Genomic DNA, 21,064 nt, shown 5'->3' on the forward strand with positions numbered 1-21,064 from the left:
TTAAACATTTCTTTTTATCTTCTTTATTCTCTATGTGGTGCCAGGTCTTATTAAATTCATACCATTGAAACCTTGCATTGAATAAAAAATTATTATTTTGTCTCATATGCTTGCTTTTCTGTCATGCTCTCAACTGTAACGTTTGTGTGCTTCACAAATAATACTGAATTAAACATCACAATGATAAAAATGTGTCATTATCCTAACTTTACACATAGAGAGGTGAGGTGCAGAGATAGTTACTGCTGATGAGACTTGTGAAGGCAGATATGCCCACTGTTATCAAATGGCTATTTTTAAGCCCTGGACATGATTTATTTTTACTTTTATTAAAACATTCTGCATTGCAAGAGCATACTCTGTGCTCCAAGAGCTTTTTTAGCTGACCTCAGCTATGGGTCAGCACTTCTAGCCTCAGTGGGCATTAAACTGAAAGTTTCATTAGTGACCAAATATGAAATGTTCCCCAGCATTATAAAAAAGCCCTGTGGCACAAGCAGGAATCAAAACTCAGTTCTTCAACATGGCAAAAAAATTGCTGCTTTGAAGTCCTTACTGCCTTCTGGGAGGCTATCGGGCAGAAAGATAATTTATTTACTTCTGTTTTTTAATTTGATGTAGATTTTAAATGAAGGTACTTCACTGGAAGCTTCAAGAGTCAAGTCCTTTAGACAAGTCTTCCAGATTCTTTTCCCCATTTGCCTTGTTCCTGTAGGATACATAAGTGCTAGTGCAGTTTGAATTTCCAGAGACTCCTATGAGTCCATCCCAGGGAGCTCAGCACAGAGGGCAAACTACTCTGCCCAGCTGAAGAATTGCTGTGGGTACTGCTGTGGGAGCAGAAGATTTCTTAGGATATTTTGGAATAGAAAGTTGCATGCAACAGAGCATATTGCAAAGTTATTTAGGGTGCAGATTAGCAGGTTTGCCTAGAAGGAGCTTGTATCTGCACCGTAAGCCGCATTAAGAGTTTCTTGCCATCATTTTAACAACCTGATAACCATTGAACCCATCTTGTGTTTGGCTGTGGCACGTGCAGGGAAAATGAGCTTCCTGCTCTGCAGAAATGATTTTGTAGATGCCTCCTGCACCATAGACTCACCATATAAGGGGGTAGAAAAGGAGCACACAGAACAAGTTCTGCTTGTAGATCACATTAGGTCAGTGCTGAGCACCACATACCCAGGTGTTGGAATCCTGGAGGCTGAAAATTTCAGGCTTTCTGTGTTAAAGGTGTTGGCCCTCAGGCAAGCACCACATTTGACTTAAGCCCTTGGAACAGGCTCCCGAGATTGAGTGATAGCACTGGGGTTCTGAGTGTGTAGTTTGAATAGTATTATGTGATCGCACAGGGTGAAAACCTTACATTTACAAATTTTAGTATACAGCAATACATTTGAGTCAAGATGGAGGACTTTGGGCATTGTCTGGCTCCTTCTTTTTCACCTTCTCCTTCCTTCTTCTTCATGGGTTTGGCTGGTTTTCTGTAATTGGGTGAAAAAGGTCCACAGGCCTTGGATGGTCATTATTGGGTCAGACGTATAAATAATACAGGTGTCACCTGGTTATTGGATAATTAGCTTTTAAACAACCTTGGAAAGAGTTAGAGGTACTCCATTTTTACCTCATTTTCTCTAACTTGATAGTTGGAGCTCATGGCTCGTGAGTCTGTAAATAGATAAGATACAGTAAACATCCAAGTACGGACACGAATCCACATTTCCCATGTACTAATCCTGACCTTGGTAGAGAAAAAAATAAGCCAAAACGTTGCACCCTGGAACTACCCTCTCCTGCCTTTTAAAGGAACATCTGCATGTTCTGCCATGTCCTTTGAGGGACCAAGTGTGTCCTTATATCAGCCACTGTTGCAGATCTTTTGAGCTGATATCACCGACTAGAAATAGTCTCTGATCCCAGTACTTAACACAGAGAATTCCTGCATTTGCTGAAATAATGCTGAGTAATTTGTGTAAGGAAGTGGCAACCATTTACATTCTTTATCCTTTCATCAAGCCAGAGTGCACGTTTCTGCCTCTGTGTGAATGTGTGCTGAACTTGGAGTTGCATAGCTGAATTAATGTCTTAATCCTAAGCATATAAAGATATTTTTAGTAGTCTGCTCGTGGCATGACACATCATTATCACAGAAACAGAGAAAATTGTGCAGTCACAGTCACTTTGTATTATATATGACCGTCTGTGCAACTGTAGGTAGACATACGTATATGTATGCACGTGTCTGTATGTGTATGTGAAATATACCTGTCCTACCCTTCACAAATATTTCTGGTTAGTCCATGTAATTGTCCAAGAGTAATTTTTTTTATTAGTTTGAAAACTCTGAACAAAACAAAAAAATCCACCTTTCTCAGTAAGTAAAGTTGCCTCTGAGTAGTTTCCCGACATTTTGACCTTACAGAAGGCCCTGTTCATTCAGACTAGCTTTAATTGGGCATTAGAGATAGCTTTGTATCCTCTCAATACTGAATGTGACTGGATGTTTATAGAAAACATTAAAAATGCATTCTATTTTCTTTTGTCAGAACCCTCGCAGACTCTGAATGATTAAATCACTGTCAATAACCTGATATTTGGGCAGATCACTTTGCCCTGCTGTACTCAAGCTACTAATTGAAAGCTCTGTGTAACTCAAGCAAGCCCCAAATCAAGCTAGTTTATAGCACCCATAAATGTGACAGCCTTGTGCTACTACTGCATTCTGCTTTCATATTCCTTCTATTGTTTTGTCTTTCAAGTTAAGATCTTAGAAGTCTAGGAGGAAGAGATGTGTATGGACAATTTGTATGGAAGTAGATACAAAAGCATGAGGTGCTGAAAATCAGTATTCTCCAGATATTACCTAGGCAACTCAGTGAGTTGGGAGGTGGGTTTGTGTTTGTGCAATGCTGTGCAAAAGACTTTCCAGTAGCAACACAATGTCACTGTTCAGTCAAGTCAGTTCTGAATTTTCAGTTGTCTCCACTAGGCAGCAGTCACTAGAGCTTAAAAATAGGGTAAAGACAAAATGGAAAGTTCTAACAAAGTTATGCCATCATTCAGTGTAGCTTCTAACTCAGAAGTAAGGCGAGAATCAAACTCAGGGTTTGATTATTAAACATCATAACCTTATATTGTAACTTAGGTTAAAAATCTGTATTACAAAGTGGATGAAAGCATTATTTTTGCTGAATTTTGTATTAAATGTGAGGTTCATAATGTCTTTATATCCATAAAACATTTACTTAATCAAAGTCAAACATGGATAAAAACAGTTTACTCTGATTTACAGACTCCCTTCATCTGGAAACAGCTGCTTAATGTTCTTCTTAAAAACACAGCTTGATTCTTTTGGTATTAACAAGCTATTATTGTGAGTTATATCCCTCTTTCAGTGCATAAATTCACTTAAAGTGAATGCAGAGAAGTTTATAAAATGCAAGCTTAATGTTGTTGTAACATATGTTGCAAGGTTTTTAACAGTGACAGTTTTGATGAAAGACATTTCTGTCTTGCTTTCATAAATAAAGCTTTCTTCTTGCTTGCCTTGCTTTTTAATGTCTAAGAATCTGTGTCCCCTCTGAATGCCTCAGTAAACTGTAACAAGATTATAGGAGGAGCGTAATAGAGCGTGGTTTGTGTTTTCAGCCTTAGATTCATTTATTCTTAAGAGAAGTCAAACAAATGTTTCTCTAATTCTGGAATATCTTTGAGCAGGCAAATTGACAAGAACAGAAGAAATATCCTACTTGTTGAGTCTTAGTTATAACACAGAATTACCAAACAGCCAGCTGTATAGTCTTGTTACTTGTTCTGCACTTTCTTTGCTCCTTATTTGGCAGCTACAGGAGCAGCTGGGTTTGGTTTACTTTTAGCAATCAAATCAGTTTTGGTTTGGGGGTTTTTTCCCCTGGAAAAATTTGTGCAAGAACCATAATGCCTTGGGTTTGGGGTTTTTTGGAAGATAAATAGATGCATGCAACCTCTCCGAGATAAAACACATATAAAGCTTTTCTTCAAATAAAAACCCTATTTATAGGATTAAATTTTAAAACTTCCATGATCCAATCTTGAATTCTGCTTGCCTAGCAACAAATAAAATATAAACCCAAACCAACATTCCCTCTCCATCTGAGGGCCAGAGAGCATCACAACCCCAGGATGCAAAGGGGCTGCTCAGGCTATGAACGCAAGAAACAGCACATGTCTTGGGAAGTTGTTTTCTCTGCATCTGCCTTATGTTTATTTTAATTTGCTGTGCATTTCATGAGCTGTGAGCCAAGTAATGGACTAATTGTAAACATGTACAGTATCTTCAAAGGCTTGTCCTATTCTGAAAAGAATTTGTTTTTCTTTTCTTCTCCTATTTCAGCACATCAGTAGCCAAGATGTGCTTAGTAAGTTTACATGCAGCAAGCCTTATGCCAAAGTTTTCTTTTCATGATTTATTGTAGGGGTGGGGGCCTTGTTTTACGGCTTAAGGTGGTATTTGTCATGATATATAGAGCTGGAGAAAGCAAAACAGAAAGAAATATTCTATAACCAGTAATGTGAGACAAATGTTCTTTGTAGACAATTAATCAACAGTGACTTACAAGAAGGTAGTTAGACTATAAAATTCAGCATCATAACTGTAAATTGTCTCTTTTCGATGAGGGCAAAATTATTCTAGGCAACTGTTTTGTTTCTTTTTACACAATGGTTTTTGTTTCTTTGCTTACCTTAATGTGTTTATTGATGTATTCTTTATTGTCATTTCTAGGTCGACCGGCAGTCCCAGTTCATCCAGGGCTACCGAGTCCTGTATCGCCAAACCTCCGGCCTGCCTGCCCCAGCTGTGTGGCAGAACCTGGAGGTCAAAGTCCCCACCGAGCGCAGCGCCGTCCTGGTCAGCCTCAAAAAGGGGGTCACTTACGAAATTAAGGTGCGCCCGTATTTCAACGAATTCCAAGGGATGGACAGTGAATCCAAGTCTGCTCGTACCACAGAGGAAGGTTGGTAAAAGGGGCAGAAAAGCAATGAGCTTTTGTAGCTGACACTGGAGGCTATGCTGTGTGTGCATGTGTTCATCTTTATTTATTAAAATTTGATATAATATTCAGCTTTGTGCTGTAAATATCCCCCGAGAAAGCGCTGTACTGGTCTTACATTCCTCTAGATGATACATCCTTCTAAGGTACAGGTGACTTCTGGTCTTCCAAAAAATGTGCACTGCAGCCCTTCTTTTGTAACCACTGCTGCTGCAATAAAAGACTTTGGTCTGCACTTTGAAAATAAAATAAATGCAAGCTCTCACAGATGAGCGTTTGATACTAAGCACATCTTTCTGAATGGGTAATAATGTAGATGAACGGTTGGCTGAGAAGCGAGGAGTAGTGAAGGACATATATTTAACTAGTCTGGAGAAACTCCAGTCTCAAGGGCACACCACTTCACAGTTTCTGTTAACACAGTGTTCATGAAACTGCCCTGTTCAGTACTGCAGAGGATTCCCCTGAGCACCTTTCAAGCCTCTCTGAATCAGTCAGGATTTAGGCAGAGTGAACAGTTTATACTTCTAAAATGCTCAAGCTTTTATAGCCATAGCATATCACCTTGTATATAGTTGTGCTAAAACTTGTGCACTCCAGGGCTGCTGGGTTTTTGTTGAAAAGTAAAGACACTGGGGTGAGATGTAAGTAATTTTAATCATTTGCTGTTAGAAACCCACCTTTCTACCTATGTAATGGAAGTCTTTGCCTGGAGAATCTCTCCTGTAAAAGTAGGATGGTCCTAGCAGTGAGGGTTCATCTTCTCTCTGTGTCACTGATTTTTTAATTTATTTTTTTTAAGCAAGAGAAAGAAATACTAGTGAAGTTTTAAAATGTTCATATGGTTTCAATGGGTTTTGAGTGCACTCTTTCCTTCCTGTTGAAAGTGCATCTTAATCATTCACAGTAGTCTCCTGAGGTTTAATTTAGTGCTGATTGCCAAGTACTCTTTAATTCTAGAACAGACTTGCTTATTACTCACTTTTCTCTTTGATTTGTTATGATTATTACCCAACAAGTAAGTGAAACTGAAGATAACTTGGTTGCACTTTGCACTTTATGGATGAGGAAATTCAGTGTCCTGCAACATGTAGAAGAGTGTGAAGGAAGGCAGTTTACAAATCTGATTTAGAATTGGGGATTTTATGGTTCCCATTTCTTTGTTCAAACTATAAAGCCTAAATCAGTTGGTGAAGAATATGTTTGCAGCACTCAGAACAGGGGTTTTTTAATAAAAAAAGAAAATTTTAAAAATATTTCTACAGGTAAATTTTCTTCTCTGGGGTTAAACTGTGGGATTTTGTCCTCACACTAGCAGATTTTCCTCCTGTCCAATTTCAGTTGATTTTTGGAGTTTATTTAGTTCATCTAACTGTCTCTTGCTAAAGGTAAATTAAGAACTACTGAAAAAAGAGAGAAGGTCTTATATCTCCTGTTTATTTCTATAAAATACTTGAGGAATGACATTCTCTTTTATAAACCTTAGCTCCCAGCAGAGCCTGTCAGGTAATTTCCTACCTTAAAGGATACTTTGTTCATGAGGAAATAGCTTTCCATGTAGTGAAGATTTAAAAAAAAAAAAAAAAAAATCTGCCTGCAGATATGTATAACTCACAGCCTAGGATCTGCTTTGTAGATTAATAAACCTTCAAGAAGTCTGTTTACAAGTATCTCCTCTCAAAAAAAGTCAGCATAGGACCCATAATATTACCACCAGGAAAATGTCAGCTCCTGTAAAAAAATTCTTCCTCTTCCTTGGGTAATAAAATTAGGTACTTCCATGAGAAAATTAAGACATTCAGTAGATGCAGTTCTACAGATATTTTCTTTAATTCCTCATATTCTCTTTGTAATTATATTGGTGTTCATGTATTTCAAAAATAGCATCAACTAAATGTTTAATGACGGTGGTTTGCTCCTCTTCCACTGAAGAAAGATGGCAGTCTGTTTAAAGGTGCTGTGTTCCCTGTGATTCCATTTCGAAAAATGAGCTTCTTTTAGACTTGACTTTTAAAAAATGTCAGCTATACTATTTTTAGAAAATAATTTGGAAAAGTGACAGAAGTGTTGGAAGTTTTTTTTGCGAGATCAAAGCAAATATCCCGGCAAAGGCAAAGTACAACCAAAATGTAGTGGCAACTTTCTGCTGTGTTGGATTTTACATGCAATGCTACTTCTGAGGCCCTCCTTTAAAAATCAATTTTGCTGCAGTTAGACTTTTCCTCTAGATCAGACATTTGTCACAGTTTGGTATCCATCCATCTCCTGCCTCTTTGGCCTTGTGAAGGTAACAAATGGAATTCTGTTTGGCTGCGTCTGGAAAAGATGAGCAGCGATTTGGGTTCTTTCATATCTGTAAGAAGAAGCTGAACACTGGAATAATTGACCTGTCAAGAAGCAGGCAAGGTGTTCTCCACAAGCCAGCAACAAGGGAAATGAGAAAACGGTTTTAAAAATGTTATTTTTCAATGTGATCTATTTAATAACTGCGGCAGTGTCAGACGGGCGGCTTAATTTATATCACGGTGCCAGCTCACAGAGTGATATTATCAAAGAGAGGAGGCTGAACTGGTACATACAAACGTGTGTACACGCATACAGTGGGAGCTAAATCAAAGACTTTATTTTATAATTTTCACTATTTCTTTCATACTTTCTCTAGAGACAGATGATTTTTTTTTTCAGTTGCAAACACTGTTAAATCTGCTTTGGAATAACATTGTGGAGTAGTACTTGTCCTGCATCGTGTTTGTCACCACAAAAATATGACAGGAAGGGAAGTCTCCTTAGCTTTTATCAGCTGCTCTCTGTCAGTTTCTCCTCACCTTAGTACAGCACTTTAAAATGATATTTCCACGGCTGCATTCATTAGCTGTGATTTTAATTTTGCTTCAAATTTATCCTATGTCCTCAAAAAACCTCAAAAACACCAACACACACTGGTAGAATATTAACTAGAATGTTCATGCAGTTTAAATGAAATGAAAAATGAATGCAGTATGTTGTTTTTTTTCTTTTTTTAATTTTAGATTATGATATCAATTTTATATTTCTTTTGCATTCACACTCTCCTCTCCCCCAAGGTATGTGAATATAAGACATTGTATTTTTGAATGACCTTTTTGTTTCAGTAATGAAAGTAAATATGTTTGAGCAAGTTGTTTCATTGTACTTAAAACTGAAAATGAGTTATGCAGTGTGAAGCTTTGCCCTTTTTATGATTATTATTTTCACTTAAAATATTCTAATTAATGTCACACACATACGTTTATTCACGGTTTTGTTGTTAATGAATAACTTTAGGACTTTTAAAATGCTAATTTTTTTACTGTGTGGCAAATTATTTCACTTGCCATAAAATACACAATGCAACTATTTATTTCACCAATTTTATGCTTTTCACGATTGCAAGGAGTAGCCCAAGGCCACCTTTCCATGCTTCGTTCGAGCTGGCTAAGAGTCAAATTGTCCACAATAGAGCTCCATTTCTCCCCTCCAGTTCACTGTTTCTCTGCATCAGGCAAGGTCACAAGGACTCTACCAAGCGCTGTTAGCTTTGCAGCTGAACCAGCATCTGAAAATGTAGTTGTCGAAATGTGAAGCCTCCCAGGACTGCAATGTGTGTTTCATTTTTCATCTAACATATTTTATTTTTCTTCTGTAATCTGGTATGGCTCCTTGTCCTCACCTCTGATACCCTAGTTTGAAGTTGTGTGATCGTTGCAGCAGAGCACTCCAATTTTTCAGGGTTATCAGGGTAAAGATTTGAGCTCAGCTCTGTGAGCCTGTGCCAGGTCAAGTGCTGAGGAGCTTCCGATGTGGGAACACAGCCAGCCTCAAAGAGGCTGTGGAGAACAACAGGAATATCTGAATTGACTCAGGAGACTTGAGCACTTCTGATATCTGTAGCTATGCTTATTTGTGTTAAACCTGCCAGGCTTTAATACAAAGATGCCAGGGGCTCTTGGCTTTTCTGAGAAGCATGGTCCAAGGATGGGCATGGACTCAGGGATATCTGTTAAAGATAAGAGTAGAGTTCTGTTGCCATAAAGTTTAGCAGTGAAGAAGTCACGCTGGCCAGGGGGCTCGAGTAAGGGAGCCTTGACACACAATGTGAGATGCCCCAAACCACATTGTTGTCTGTGTTTGAAGTTGGGGCAGGAAAGTGATAACTATTTTAGGTTCTGGTATGATCTGTACCATAAGTTTTCAAAATCAGCTTTTGTATTTCATATGAAATGTTTTAAGATCAGTTTAAAAGCAATGAAAACTATATGGATGACAAATTCCATAAGCGTTTATTAAACACAGACACCTCCCTAGAACAGAAAGTGTCTAAGCAACAGCTCCTGTGAACTGGAAAATTGTCCACTCTATGCTTGCTTTATTAGTTTGCACTTTTCTGGCCTCTTTCTGTTAGTTTTGTTGAGGACTGGGTAGATGGACCGGGAGAGATGGAATAAATAAATTCTAGGACCAGTTCCAAGCAGCTGCTATCCATCAGCTTTTCCCCCCAGGGACTATACCTTAATATAATACAGTCGACCTCGGTGGCCTGGCTCGCCACTGTGGTGCAGTTTCAACGCTTGCCTGGAAGCAAGGCAAGGATGGGGGGGGGCTGCAGGAAGTTTAGGGTGGCTGAGCAGGGCCATAATGACAGTCCTCTGCTGTGGCAGCCACAGCCACACTGGGAGAGCCCAGTGTGGACGTAGCCCAGTAAGGATACACGGATGCTCACAGAGGAGACTTTTCCATAGCAGAGCTCCTGCACCGCTTCCCAAGCAGCATGTGCTGAGCCAACACAAGCACCCTGCTGCTGGTGTAGCTGCAAGAGGGGCTTTGCCAGCATAGCTCTGGTCACTAATAGCTATGATGAATTTTTTTTTTTTCTTCCCACGCTTCTAGACAACAAGGAGGGCTGGGGAGCAGTTGTCTTGTAGAATTGGCCTTGATGAGCAGTGACCAGCCAAACAGCTGTGAATGGTTGAACTGAACAGGATTCTGAAGAGAAAGCAATTTGCCTGGGGGCAGAAAAGGACATAAGTATATATGTGACCTAACTTAGCACCTGCTCTATTCATTGGTATTTGATGTAAAGCCATGAACATTTTAACCCTTTTCCAGTTCAGAGTTGCAAGTTCTATGTTTAAACCTGGTATTGTCTTCCTGGAGAGCAAACAAAAAAGGGTCATTAAATGTTGGCTGCTCACATCATTATTAGATCATGTAAAAATAGAAGAACCAAAACAGTTTTCAGGCCAGGTGAAGAAGCCTCACGTGTGACTTAGTTGATACAGCCATAGTTATTCACGCATGTTATGGAAAAGAAGGGAAAAAATGAGAACAATTCCAGTGCAAACTTAAGAAATGCCAAATGTGAATAAATGAGGAGTGATTTGTATTGATTCTCCATTGCCACAAATTCCACATTGTCATTCAGCCCTGTGCTTCTCTTCAGAAGGGCATTTTTCAGCATTGGCAGTGCCTGACAAAAGTGCATCCCTAGACCTGCAGGGAGTGTGAGTTTTCTATACGGTCTGCTTGCTCTTGCAGTGCTTCAGCAAAATCCATGCCCTAGCAAAGGGATTAATGCCTTGCTTCTGTTTTCTCCCTCTCCTTGGTGTAGCTCCAAGTGCTCCTCCTCAGTCTGTCACTGTCCTGACAGTTGGGAATCACAACAGCACGAGCATCAGCATCTCCTGGGATCCTCCCCCTCCTGATCACCAAAATGGAGTCATCCAGGAGTACAAGGTACACACGGTGTCTGATGGGAGGGTTAGGGAAACAACCTGCTTGAATTACAAAACAATAGCACTGTTTATGGATTTAGATTCTGACAGCATTTACAGCTGCCCATATCATTATATGAAGAAAGAGGACTGACTGCTTATGGATTTCTTTACTATTATTATTATTGCTACTACTATTATACTAAAAAGCAAAAACACCATGAGATTGATATGAAAGAGAGCTGTAATTTCTAGCTAGTTTACAGTTCTTATATTTTTAGCTTTTTCTTGCCGTGGAACAAGAAGAAGAGGGAGTATTTTTTGTAAGGGGCTTCTAAGGACAGGCAGCGAAGTCCCTATCTTGGAGTACCTTCAATCTGGCAGCAAAGCTGGCAGGAAATTTGCTTATTTCCTCTGCAAAAATGCTAATCCTAAAACTTCAAGGTCAAAGTCAAGAACTGTGGCTCTGCGAGAATTCAAGACTTCTTCCAAGTACTATCTCTATCAACCTTCGCAACTTAAAGTGCCAAGTTTGCTCCTAAAAACAAGTTGAACACAACTAGCATATCCAAAGTTTGCTACATGAGAGTTGCTTGCATTGGTTGTATTTTCTTCCTTTTTGTTGCTATGATGGCTCAAAATACCCACTCCTTACACAATAAATGTTGTAGTCTGTAATTTCATTCTAAGGTCACTTTTGCATAAGGATATTTTCACAACATTTAAAAAAAAAAAAATGCACTCTCTTATCCAGGTGGAGAAAATGATTGGGCGAGGTTCAGCCTTGCCACAGCATGGAGCACAGTTTGGTAAATTAACCCTGCTGTGGCTGGCCTATATAAACCAAGTGTGAAATGTTTAATTGAAATGGATCAGGGCAGCTTTCTTGACAGTCCCACAAGGGATGGAAGTCACTGCAGCTTCTGTCACATAAAAAGATTTTTTTTTCCACCTTGCTGTGTCTTGAGGGAATGCAACATGAAGAAGGGAGAAAGTGCTTGGCTTCTAAATCAGATAATGGTTCAACCTCTTCCAGCTTTTCTCTTAGTCAGAGGGATGCAGCAAATGCTCACAATGTTTATGTTTAGCATAGACTTCTTTTGTTTTGCTTTTGATCAATACCAAGATTCATTAATCCCAGTATTTTATTGATCAAATTTTCATATCAATTAATAATTATCCCTTGGCTTAATTAATCTTGATCCCGACTCCAGTAAAAGTCAATATAAACCATGCAGGGCTTATAGGCAAATGAGTAAAGCACATTCCTAAACCATGAAACATGTAGATATGAAACCTGGTGGGCTGATGGCAAATAAAAGCCATGTTCCAGGTGAGTGCTCAGGCCTCTGGTCTGTGTATAAAAGCAGCTGGAGTCACTACCTCTTGCAGCCCTTCTGTGTTAGATTAGGTGACTGCCTGAGTAGTGAACTGGCTGCAGTGAATGGTCCCAAGTGTCTAATATTTACTTAAGTATGAAATAATTGCTGAACTTCCACAGTGCATTTTCTAACAAATTGAAAGTAGATCTGTTGATCCCACTTCACGCATCAGAATGCCTGTAAATTCATCCATTAATTAAGTGCTTTTAAGTAGGAGCATCTCACAGCTCTTGTAACCTAAGACCAGGACAGACAAGGAGTGAAGGAATTAATGCAATAGTTACCTTAATGCATTCTGGCTGTCAAATAGGATCACCTTAGGTTTAGGAAAACAAGAGAATTTTTTTTCCTCTTCAAATCTTCTCAGCATTTCACAGAAAAAGTAGATAAGGTGTGGTAAAACACTGAGCAGGGTCAAAAGTACGTGTAAAGATATTATTGCTGTTGCTTAGATGCGTTAGTTTGTCACTGATAGTGGTTCCACCAATAGTGTTTTCTTCTGCTGTTATTTCTGTGTAAGTGTACATATGATATATTTATGCATTGATTTTTTTGTGTGGTAGTAAATGCTTTCTTTAGTAATACAGAAGCAGTATTTGCAGATAGCATTAACTGAAGAAATATGCATAGAATTTAGTTTTGAAACCTCTTTGGAGAACCATATGAAAAAAGCAAGGGGGGGACATAACACTCTGAACTCATAGACTCTTCTGATCACAAAATGCTAGCTGTGATTATAGGGTGGATTTTCTCTTTAATTAGGTAATATTTGAGTGAGAAACTGATGTCTGGTTTCCTAAACAATGTAAATAATCACAAAGGCAGCAGTAAATGTGAGTCTGTGCTCATTCCATTTCAAAAATTTCAAATATCCGTCTTGTGAAATGAAAGGAATTTGAAAAAAGTTATGAAAATTGTTTGTTCTTCAGTGCTTTAAGAATTATTTCAACCTGTGCTCATATTGTTTGGTACCCTTTTGCTATTCAGCAGGATATTTAGAATGAAAAAATGTGGATTTTTTAACAAAAGGTTTGATAAACAAGATTTTCATTAACGTATAACACCTCTTTTCCACTTGGATCATCTGCTCTGTGCTTCTGAGAAGTGTAAGCACAGAATTTGCACTCCATGGAGTGCCAGAATCCAGAGAAGTACTTACAAGCAGTCTTTGCAGCTGGCTTGGTCCTGTGCTAATCTGGGACACCTTGCTGAGCTAAATCATCCCAATTTCAGCTATTTCTGAACAGTAAGACTGTGAAGAAATCCCAAATAAGCGATTGCCATGAAATACCTTGATATGTCATGTCTGTGCGCGATTGTGCGAGTGTGAAGAATTTCATCTATTTTAACACATCGACTTTTGTCCCAGATCTGGTGCCTAGGTAATGAGACTCGATTTCATATCAACAAAACAGTAGATGCAGCCATTCGGTCTGTAGTAATAGGTGGCCTATATCCAGGTATCCAGTACCGCGTGGAAGTTGCTGCAAGCACCAGTGCAGGTGTGGGAGTAAAAAGTGAGCCACAACCCATAATAATTGGTAAGTTACTGTATGTTCTGTTGTTTTGTTTTGCCTGTTTGTTTTTTCTTTTTTTTCCTTATCTGAGAAATGCTTTCATACATCACTTCTGGGTAAAAATCTGTGGGGCAAAAGACGAGATTTGACTAGAGCTGGTTAGGAAGCTTTTATGTCCCTCTGCCTGATGATGTTTTGTCTTCTCTTCCTGCACAGTTCTTGCAGACAATGAAGGGAAGTGTGTTCCCATTACATATGAGAAAATGCAAATTTCCTAATGAAACTGATTTAATGTTTTGGGTTTTTTTTTAAAATTAATTTTCCAGTTCTGCAGGTTGGCAGATATGTGGAACAAACAGCCCGAGCTCCCTTTTCCTTCTGTTAAGGTGGCTGGAATATTGTCTTATTCATTCCACTGGTGCCTAAGTGGAATGAGTGCCTAAGGCACTATTTACCATTGTTTTCTGAATGTCTAAAGTCAGTGTTTCTGAAGACAAACCCCCTCTGTCAAAGAAAAAGTGGTCTCTAGACCAATTAGAGAGCAAAGGTAGCATTATCATCCCAGCTTTTGAAATAGCTGTTTCTTGGTAATGGTCTCCATGCAGAACTAATTTCCTGACCTGAGGCAAACACAGGTTTTGTTGCTTCAGAAATTTTTCCCGAGTATAAAATATAAAGGCAGGAACAGTATGGAAGACTAGAAGTAATTATGTTTAAGCAAACCTGAAATGAGCTGTGCAAAGCAGCATCTCTTTTGGGTGCACAACAGATGAATTTTGTTGTCTCTATCTGTATGATCTAACTTAGTTATTACTTAAATCGACTTTGTTTGCTTGTTTGGGAGACTTCTGGTTTTACTAAATATTTTCTTTCTGGAAAATGTCATCAATACAGTGTCCCAAACATGGACTAGTCTATTATGTGTAGACCCTTAGAGAAGGCCATCCCATAAGCATTGCTTAAATGTTTGCTCGTATTCTGGTTCCCCATTCATCAAGACAGAAGCTAGGATACTTTAGCTTTGAAGTCTCACTGTTGACAGAAGTACCAGAATGGAAGTGAAGGTAGCATTTGACAGAAGTACCAAAGAAAAGAGAGAAAAAAATATCTAGAAGTGTAAACAAAAAATTGATTTTTGAAAATGAGAGAAACCCAGGACCTTTTTTTTCTCCTCTTTCACTAAGGGGTCCATCTAACTAGGCACAAAATACACTGCGCTTACTACAGCAAAGCAAAGTGTGTCGCATTTTAAGTACACGGGTAGCCTTGTGTCACTTAATGTGTTGTGAGTTATACTTGCACCAAAGGTCTTTGCTGGATGATTCCCAGAGTACTTAGTGGCATTCATTTGTTCCTTAAATGATCCCAGAATGTCTGTTTCAACAAGTTTGTCTGGTGATATTTTTGCACATTTGAGAGTCATTTGCATGAAAAGTAATAGAGAATAGTTTCTGTTTATGTTATGTTTCTGTTGTCATTTCTGTTTCTCTTTTGGGAGCCTGAAGCTGGATGTTTTTATTACACATATGGTCTATATCTCCCTTTTCTTTAGGTCAAATTTTGCTATTGATTATGAATTGCTATCAGTTATTTCTCAGACTATAAATTTGTTTGATAAATGTAACAGTGTTTAAGTGTTACCATTTCTGAAAAACTCAAGTTGGCACCATTCAATGTTTGAATGGGAATCAAAATCATAAAATATGAAAATTATTTTTAAGTAAATTTAAATAGCTAATTACACAGATTTAAAATGAGCTAATGATTAAACCTCAGAACATCATGATGAATGGGAAAGCATTATTGAGTTATTATATTCTAACAGAGTTCTATATGGTCTGGTCTATACCATTTAACAACTTGCAAACAGAGTGAACATCTCCAGAAATACTGAATTATGGAGAGAACAGGTCAGTCATGCAGGAGAGTTAAGCTGTGTTTCTAATCAGTAAAAACTTTGATAGTCATGAAATGCAGAGTACAGTGTATAAAAAGAGATGTCATTTTTAAATACAGGATTCATCTTTCTAAAAATGTTTTGGGAGTTTGTTGGGTTTTTTGTTGTCATTGTTTTTTGGTTTTTTTCTGAAAATAACTGTTTTTTGTGGTAGATAATCGACTACTGGCCTCCCAGCGTAATTTTAGATAACATATCTGTGACAATCCAGAAAGCAAAAACAGGAGAATAGAAAGCAGTAGGAACTATGTTATTCCTTCACTTAGAAATTGTCTCACTGTTACAGGAATGCTGTGCCCCTACTTGAAGCAGGGTGTTGAAAAAATTTATGGAAGATTCAAAGAGAATCAAGAATAAAACTTTTATGATCACTGATGATATGCTGAAAAACATTCACTTAGGAAACCAGAAATAAAACTGGAGATAAGGGCAATGCTGGTTAATGTTATAGCTATTATATCTCTTCATCAGTTGGCCTGGTCCCTCTTACATTCCATCATTGGCATAATAATATGAGGAACAGCTGCAAACTTTCACAGTAATAGGTACAATCGAATCTGATGTGTCTAATTAATTTTTGGTCCAACAAATTAGTTTTGTTCTTCATTACTCTCCAATGGGAGGAAGACATTATATTTCATTATGTTTTTGTCTTCAGGAACAATGGAGCGTTACAGGTCGCACACTTCCCTTGTCTGTGTTCTGATTAGTTGAACTGACAGCATTGTTACAGAGCCACCTGCAGTATATGAAATAGTACACTGGTACCTTGCATGACATATTTATTACTTCACCTTAAGTATTATATAAAGAAGTACAAGACTAATGCTGTTTGTTTCCCTAACCCCCAACAATTATATTAATTTTATCAAAAGTCAGCGGGTAACATTCATCTGTCTCCATTTATTTTTCCATCATCAAATTCAAAAAGCATATGTTATTTTGACATTTAAATGAATATTACTTTTGCAGTGGTAATTGCTAGGCACAGAAGGGTAAGAGCAAACAGCCAGACTGCAAACTTTAGAAGGTAATTTGGAGACAGATTGTATCTTCCCCTAGAAGAGAGGCAGAGCGTACAGTCCACCAAAACCTCTTCCCAGACTCTTTGCAGGTTGCTCTCATGACTTCCATTTTCAAAATATTATTTTCTGGTCTTGGTGAAGACAGGATCTTCAGATATTTTTGGAGGTTTAGTGAAAAGAACTCGGTTTTGAATCCAAGAGCATCCACTCCCAAAGCTTGTTTCTCCAAAGCACTTCCCTGCCTGCTCTTCTCCTTGGTGGCACAGCTGTGTCTGAAGCAGTGCCAAGACTACCTGTTTTCTCACTGTCCCACTGCTCTGGCCTCTCCTCCAAAGGGCACAGAAATTAACTGCAAGTTAATGGTAATTAGAGCAACTCCAACTCCCATACTGATCTCCACTAGAAAATTGATTTTTTGTCTGGAAGAGCATGCCATGGAGACCCCCTTCTATTAGTTTTACTGTCAGCCCTTCCTCTTTCAGCACTGGGGTGCACCTATGGATTAGTTCCACGGGCAGAAAAAAACACGGAAAATCAGATGCTGCCTGCTCTTTCCTTGCCACAGCTGCTCACTCAGTTTCATTCTCACATACTGAATCAGGGTGGAAGCCATTGGGCCTTTGGCAGCGGCAAGACGGAAGATGCAATTATGGCAAAGGACAGCTGCAGCTCCCAGAAGCTAGTAAAGCTTCCCAGCATGGCCAGTATAGATAGACTGGCACAGGACACCAGTACTGGTGCACTTTCTGTACATCTTTCTGTGGAGACCTATTCTGCTTGTGGGGAGCCTGTTTTGTTCCTTGCCCAGAATGACTGAAATCAATCCAAGCTCTTGCGCAGCTTCCACAGTCTGCTTGCAAAAGCAGACAGTCATCAGTAATAAATACTGACATGGTGCTGAAATAGAGGAGGTCCAATAAACTCACCGTGGTCAGCAGCAGTGTGATAGCAATGGCGTGCAGGGCACTGCATTTCTTCCCGGTTAACCCAGCCCAGCCCTGAACACCACTGAGGACCTGAAGCTGCATCTTGGCAGGGGCAGTGCTGAGCAGAGGCAGTCCCAGAGGGACCTTCTTAAAGAATCCCCTTTTATAAAACATGGCTGTGTGAACTCCGGGTCACCTGCAAAGAGGTGTCCGTGGAAATGGGACTGGAAGAGTCAGACTTCTCGGATCTGCTTCAGCCACAGACCCCGAGTGCTGGCTTTAGGCTGAAGCCAGCAAGCTGCTCTGTTGGAAGAAGTAAATCTAACCATTGCTGAATTACAGAAAAGGATACGTATATTTTCACAGCATAGCATCATGATACAATACTTGTAATAATTTCCTCAGAGTGACCACTTCAGCGTTTTACTGCAATGCTCAACTACCTTTATGTGTGTGATAGACTCTCATAATTGAGAATCATATTGCTTGCATCTTCTTTGTCTCAGTAGAGTAGCTACTCTTGCAGCTCTTCAGGGTGCTTACAGGCATCTGGTAATATTGCATAAACATTTCAAGGATTGAGCTATATAAATGCTTTTACTGGAAATGATGGATAACCTTTCACGAATTTCGAAACTGCAGATGTGGGCAGTTTATATAAAATTTGGGGGTTTTTAAAGAAAAATATGTTCTGCATTTCCTAATTTTAAAGCTAACTATTTTTGACAATTTGAAAGTTCTGGCCCTAGAACTATATGCTTTAGCATTTCCTGGATTTCCATTCAGATTTTTATGAGTATTTGTTTTCAAGCCAAATGCCAAGCTTTTTCTTTTAGAAAAGTTCCATTTTAGAGAAAGAGGGGCAAAAAAACAACAGGAGCATCTACTGGAATTTACAGTTTTCTACTACAATATACAATTTAAGATCCTAGATAGTAATTATTAATGCATGTCACTTTAATTGGTATTCTGAGTTATAATTGTTTCTTGCAGGTTGATGTTAAGAATTTGTATGCATATTCTAGGTGAAAAAAATAGCATCTGTTGCTGTGATTATTTAGTGCTTACAGTGAACTGTGTGATTTTCTGCTTTGTGTCAAAGACAGTACACTTAGAATTTATATGAACTGTTACCCTCTTGAAATAATTGGAGAATACATCTTTGCCCCAGTGGAAAGTGCATCTCTTTCATTGTTTATTTCAAATTTGGAAGCTACCATTCAGGGAAAACAAATGAGTTGAGTAAGCATTTTGGGCCTTCTTCTGATGTTGTAGCATATTTTGTATTTGGATTACTCTTTTGGAAAAAGCTCTTTATTGATTGCTTGTTTTATTTTTTTATTCATTTCCTGTGATCCATTTTCTCATTTTTGTATTCTGTCTACAATTTTGGAAAAGCAAACTAACAAATATGTATATTGTTAAAAAAAAAGCTCTGGATTAGCTTCTGTTAGATTACTTGGGAGTGTGCTATAGGTCTGGTTTTGCAAATATAGATCTGCAAAATGGCTGTGGATTTACTCTAGAAACACTGAGATTGTGGTGTGCGTTGCTACTTTCTAAAGTTCTTCCACTGTGGGTAATTCTTTTGAGAACCATTACTGTTTTTTAAAAACTTGTAATTTGTGGTACTGGTTCCACTGTGTGTTACAGAGTCCAGAATAACCACACTTGGTTCAATTTCTCTCGTGCAGGGGGTCGTAACGAAGTTGTCATCACCGAAAATAACAACAGCATAACTGAGCAAATCACTGATGTGGTCAAGCAGCCTGCCTTTATAGCTGGCATTGGTGGTGCATGTTGGGTCATTCTCATGGGTTTCAGTATCTGGCTGTACTGGCGAAGAAAGAAGAGGAAGGGCCTCAGCAATTATGCTGGTAAGAGCAGAGACTTCATTGCCATCTCAGCAGGTGCTATCATAAAAAGAACAGGGGCTGCTAAACCTATCCAAAAACCACGTTGAACTTAACAGCAGAAGCATCCTGGGTGTCTTCTGTATGCTTGTTTTAAATGTATGCTGTGAAATTGCTGATGTATGGGAAGCTTTAAGTGCATCGCTCGGTACCACATTTCATCATTATCATAAGGCAGTATTTTTACATCTCCAGCACATCTAGCATTAAAAAAGTACAGATGATTAACTGTTCCTCTTGCCCCTTGCTCAGAAGGCACTCTGTTGGCAGTGCAGAGTCATTTATATGTTATGTGATATGAGTTAGACTAGACCTTTACAAGAAAAGTTAGAGATTTTGTCTTCTCCTTTATTCCTGTGTATTTCCATGTCTCTGAAGCCATGTGCATGGCAAATAAATGAAGATACTTAATCAGTGACTTCATACCTGTAGCTGGAAGACTGATGTAATAGACAGAGAACTGTGGTCAAAATTTACCTAGGGCAGAAGTCGTAAACAGTTTTGGCTTGGAGGCAGAACATCTTGGAATGTTCTCTTTCATTAAATGTTTGCTCCACTTATAAATTAGTTTTTGAAAACTACATTTGGAAAAATATAAACCCTTGCCAAATGAAAATATTTTCATCTTTCCCCAGCCTTTGTTTTGTGCATTATTCTGTTTTCAGAGTTCTTATGAATTTTTGGGAAGCCAGGTGAATTGTCATAAAATGGGTTACTCTAAAGCCTAATTTAACACACAAAAAAACCCAGTTCTTCAAATATTTCAGTAGGTTCTCTTGTAGTTCTTATTAACACTTAAAAAGGAAAAAACATTTGCGTAGTTGAGGACAGAACATATTTAACGTTGACATTATATCACACTAAAATTAAGCAAGTGCCCTTCTATTTACAAGTTCTCAAATGCAAAACCAAGGACTCAGGTTCCCTAAATGGCTGAGCAACAACTTGCCAAAAACTCACAATCAGTCACAGACAAACTGTTCCCAGTTCAGCTCAGCCACAGTCAGGCTCCTCTGGCCTGACTGGGCTCACTAAACCGGCAGGAAACTATTCCATGTTGGTTTTCAATCCTTCCTGCTGCATTTGTTTTCTACTGGCTTAGTGAAAGGACAAGGTGACATCAGATGAGCAGTGGAAAGAGAGGAAGGAGAAGACCAGTGGCTTTTGGACCTCCTTGGTTTCTGTGGAACCTCACTTTGTGTCACCACATGATCTCTGTCATTCATGGGTTGTGCTTTGTCCCAAGGTGTTTTTTTTTTTTCCTTTCCTTTAATAGGAGTAACTTTTACTCTCTGAGAGGTGGGATTGTTTTAACTGAGAAATTAATATAGATCTCACACACTTATACATGTGCTGACATGAAATATCATTCTAGATCCGAAGATTTTTCATATTAGAGACAGTGCTTTTATTTCTCTTAGGAAGTAGTCCTGCCTAAAGCTTTGGACACAAGCTGAGACTAGATTTTTTTTCCTAAAAAGGAGGATTATTAGTCCTGTATGTGAGTTGGCATATTGGGGTGAGGGAGAATTGAGAGCAGTCTGTTATAACTCAAGGAGCAAAGCTGTAAATAATTATGAACAGC

General features: G+C 38.7%; 1 protein-coding gene across 9 annotated transcripts in view; it reads left to right on the forward strand.

Annotated features, from left to right (window-relative positions):
* Positions 1 to 21,064, forward strand: part of ROBO2 (roundabout guidance receptor 2) — an 865,503-nt gene that overhangs the window by 786,166 nt on the left and 58,273 nt on the right. For all 9 annotated transcript variants that reach the window (XM_040055477.2, XM_058419277.1, XM_058419279.1 and 6 more), the window contains exons 14-17: positions 4,763 to 4,994; positions 10,657 to 10,781; positions 13,511 to 13,682; positions 19,261 to 19,443. In XM_040055477.2, coding sequence (XP_039911411.2) covers positions 4,763 to 4,994; positions 10,657 to 10,781; positions 13,511 to 13,682; positions 19,261 to 19,443 — 712 coding nt within the window. The remainder of the gene's footprint in view (positions 1 to 4,762; positions 4,995 to 10,656; positions 10,782 to 13,510; positions 13,683 to 19,260; positions 19,444 to 21,064) is intronic.

Source organism: Hirundo rustica, chromosome 2 (assembly GCF_015227805.2).
Source record: "Hirundo rustica isolate bHirRus1 chromosome 2, bHirRus1.pri.v3, whole genome shotgun sequence".
NCBI classification, from domain to species: Eukaryota; Metazoa; Chordata; class Aves; order Passeriformes; family Hirundinidae; genus Hirundo; species Hirundo rustica.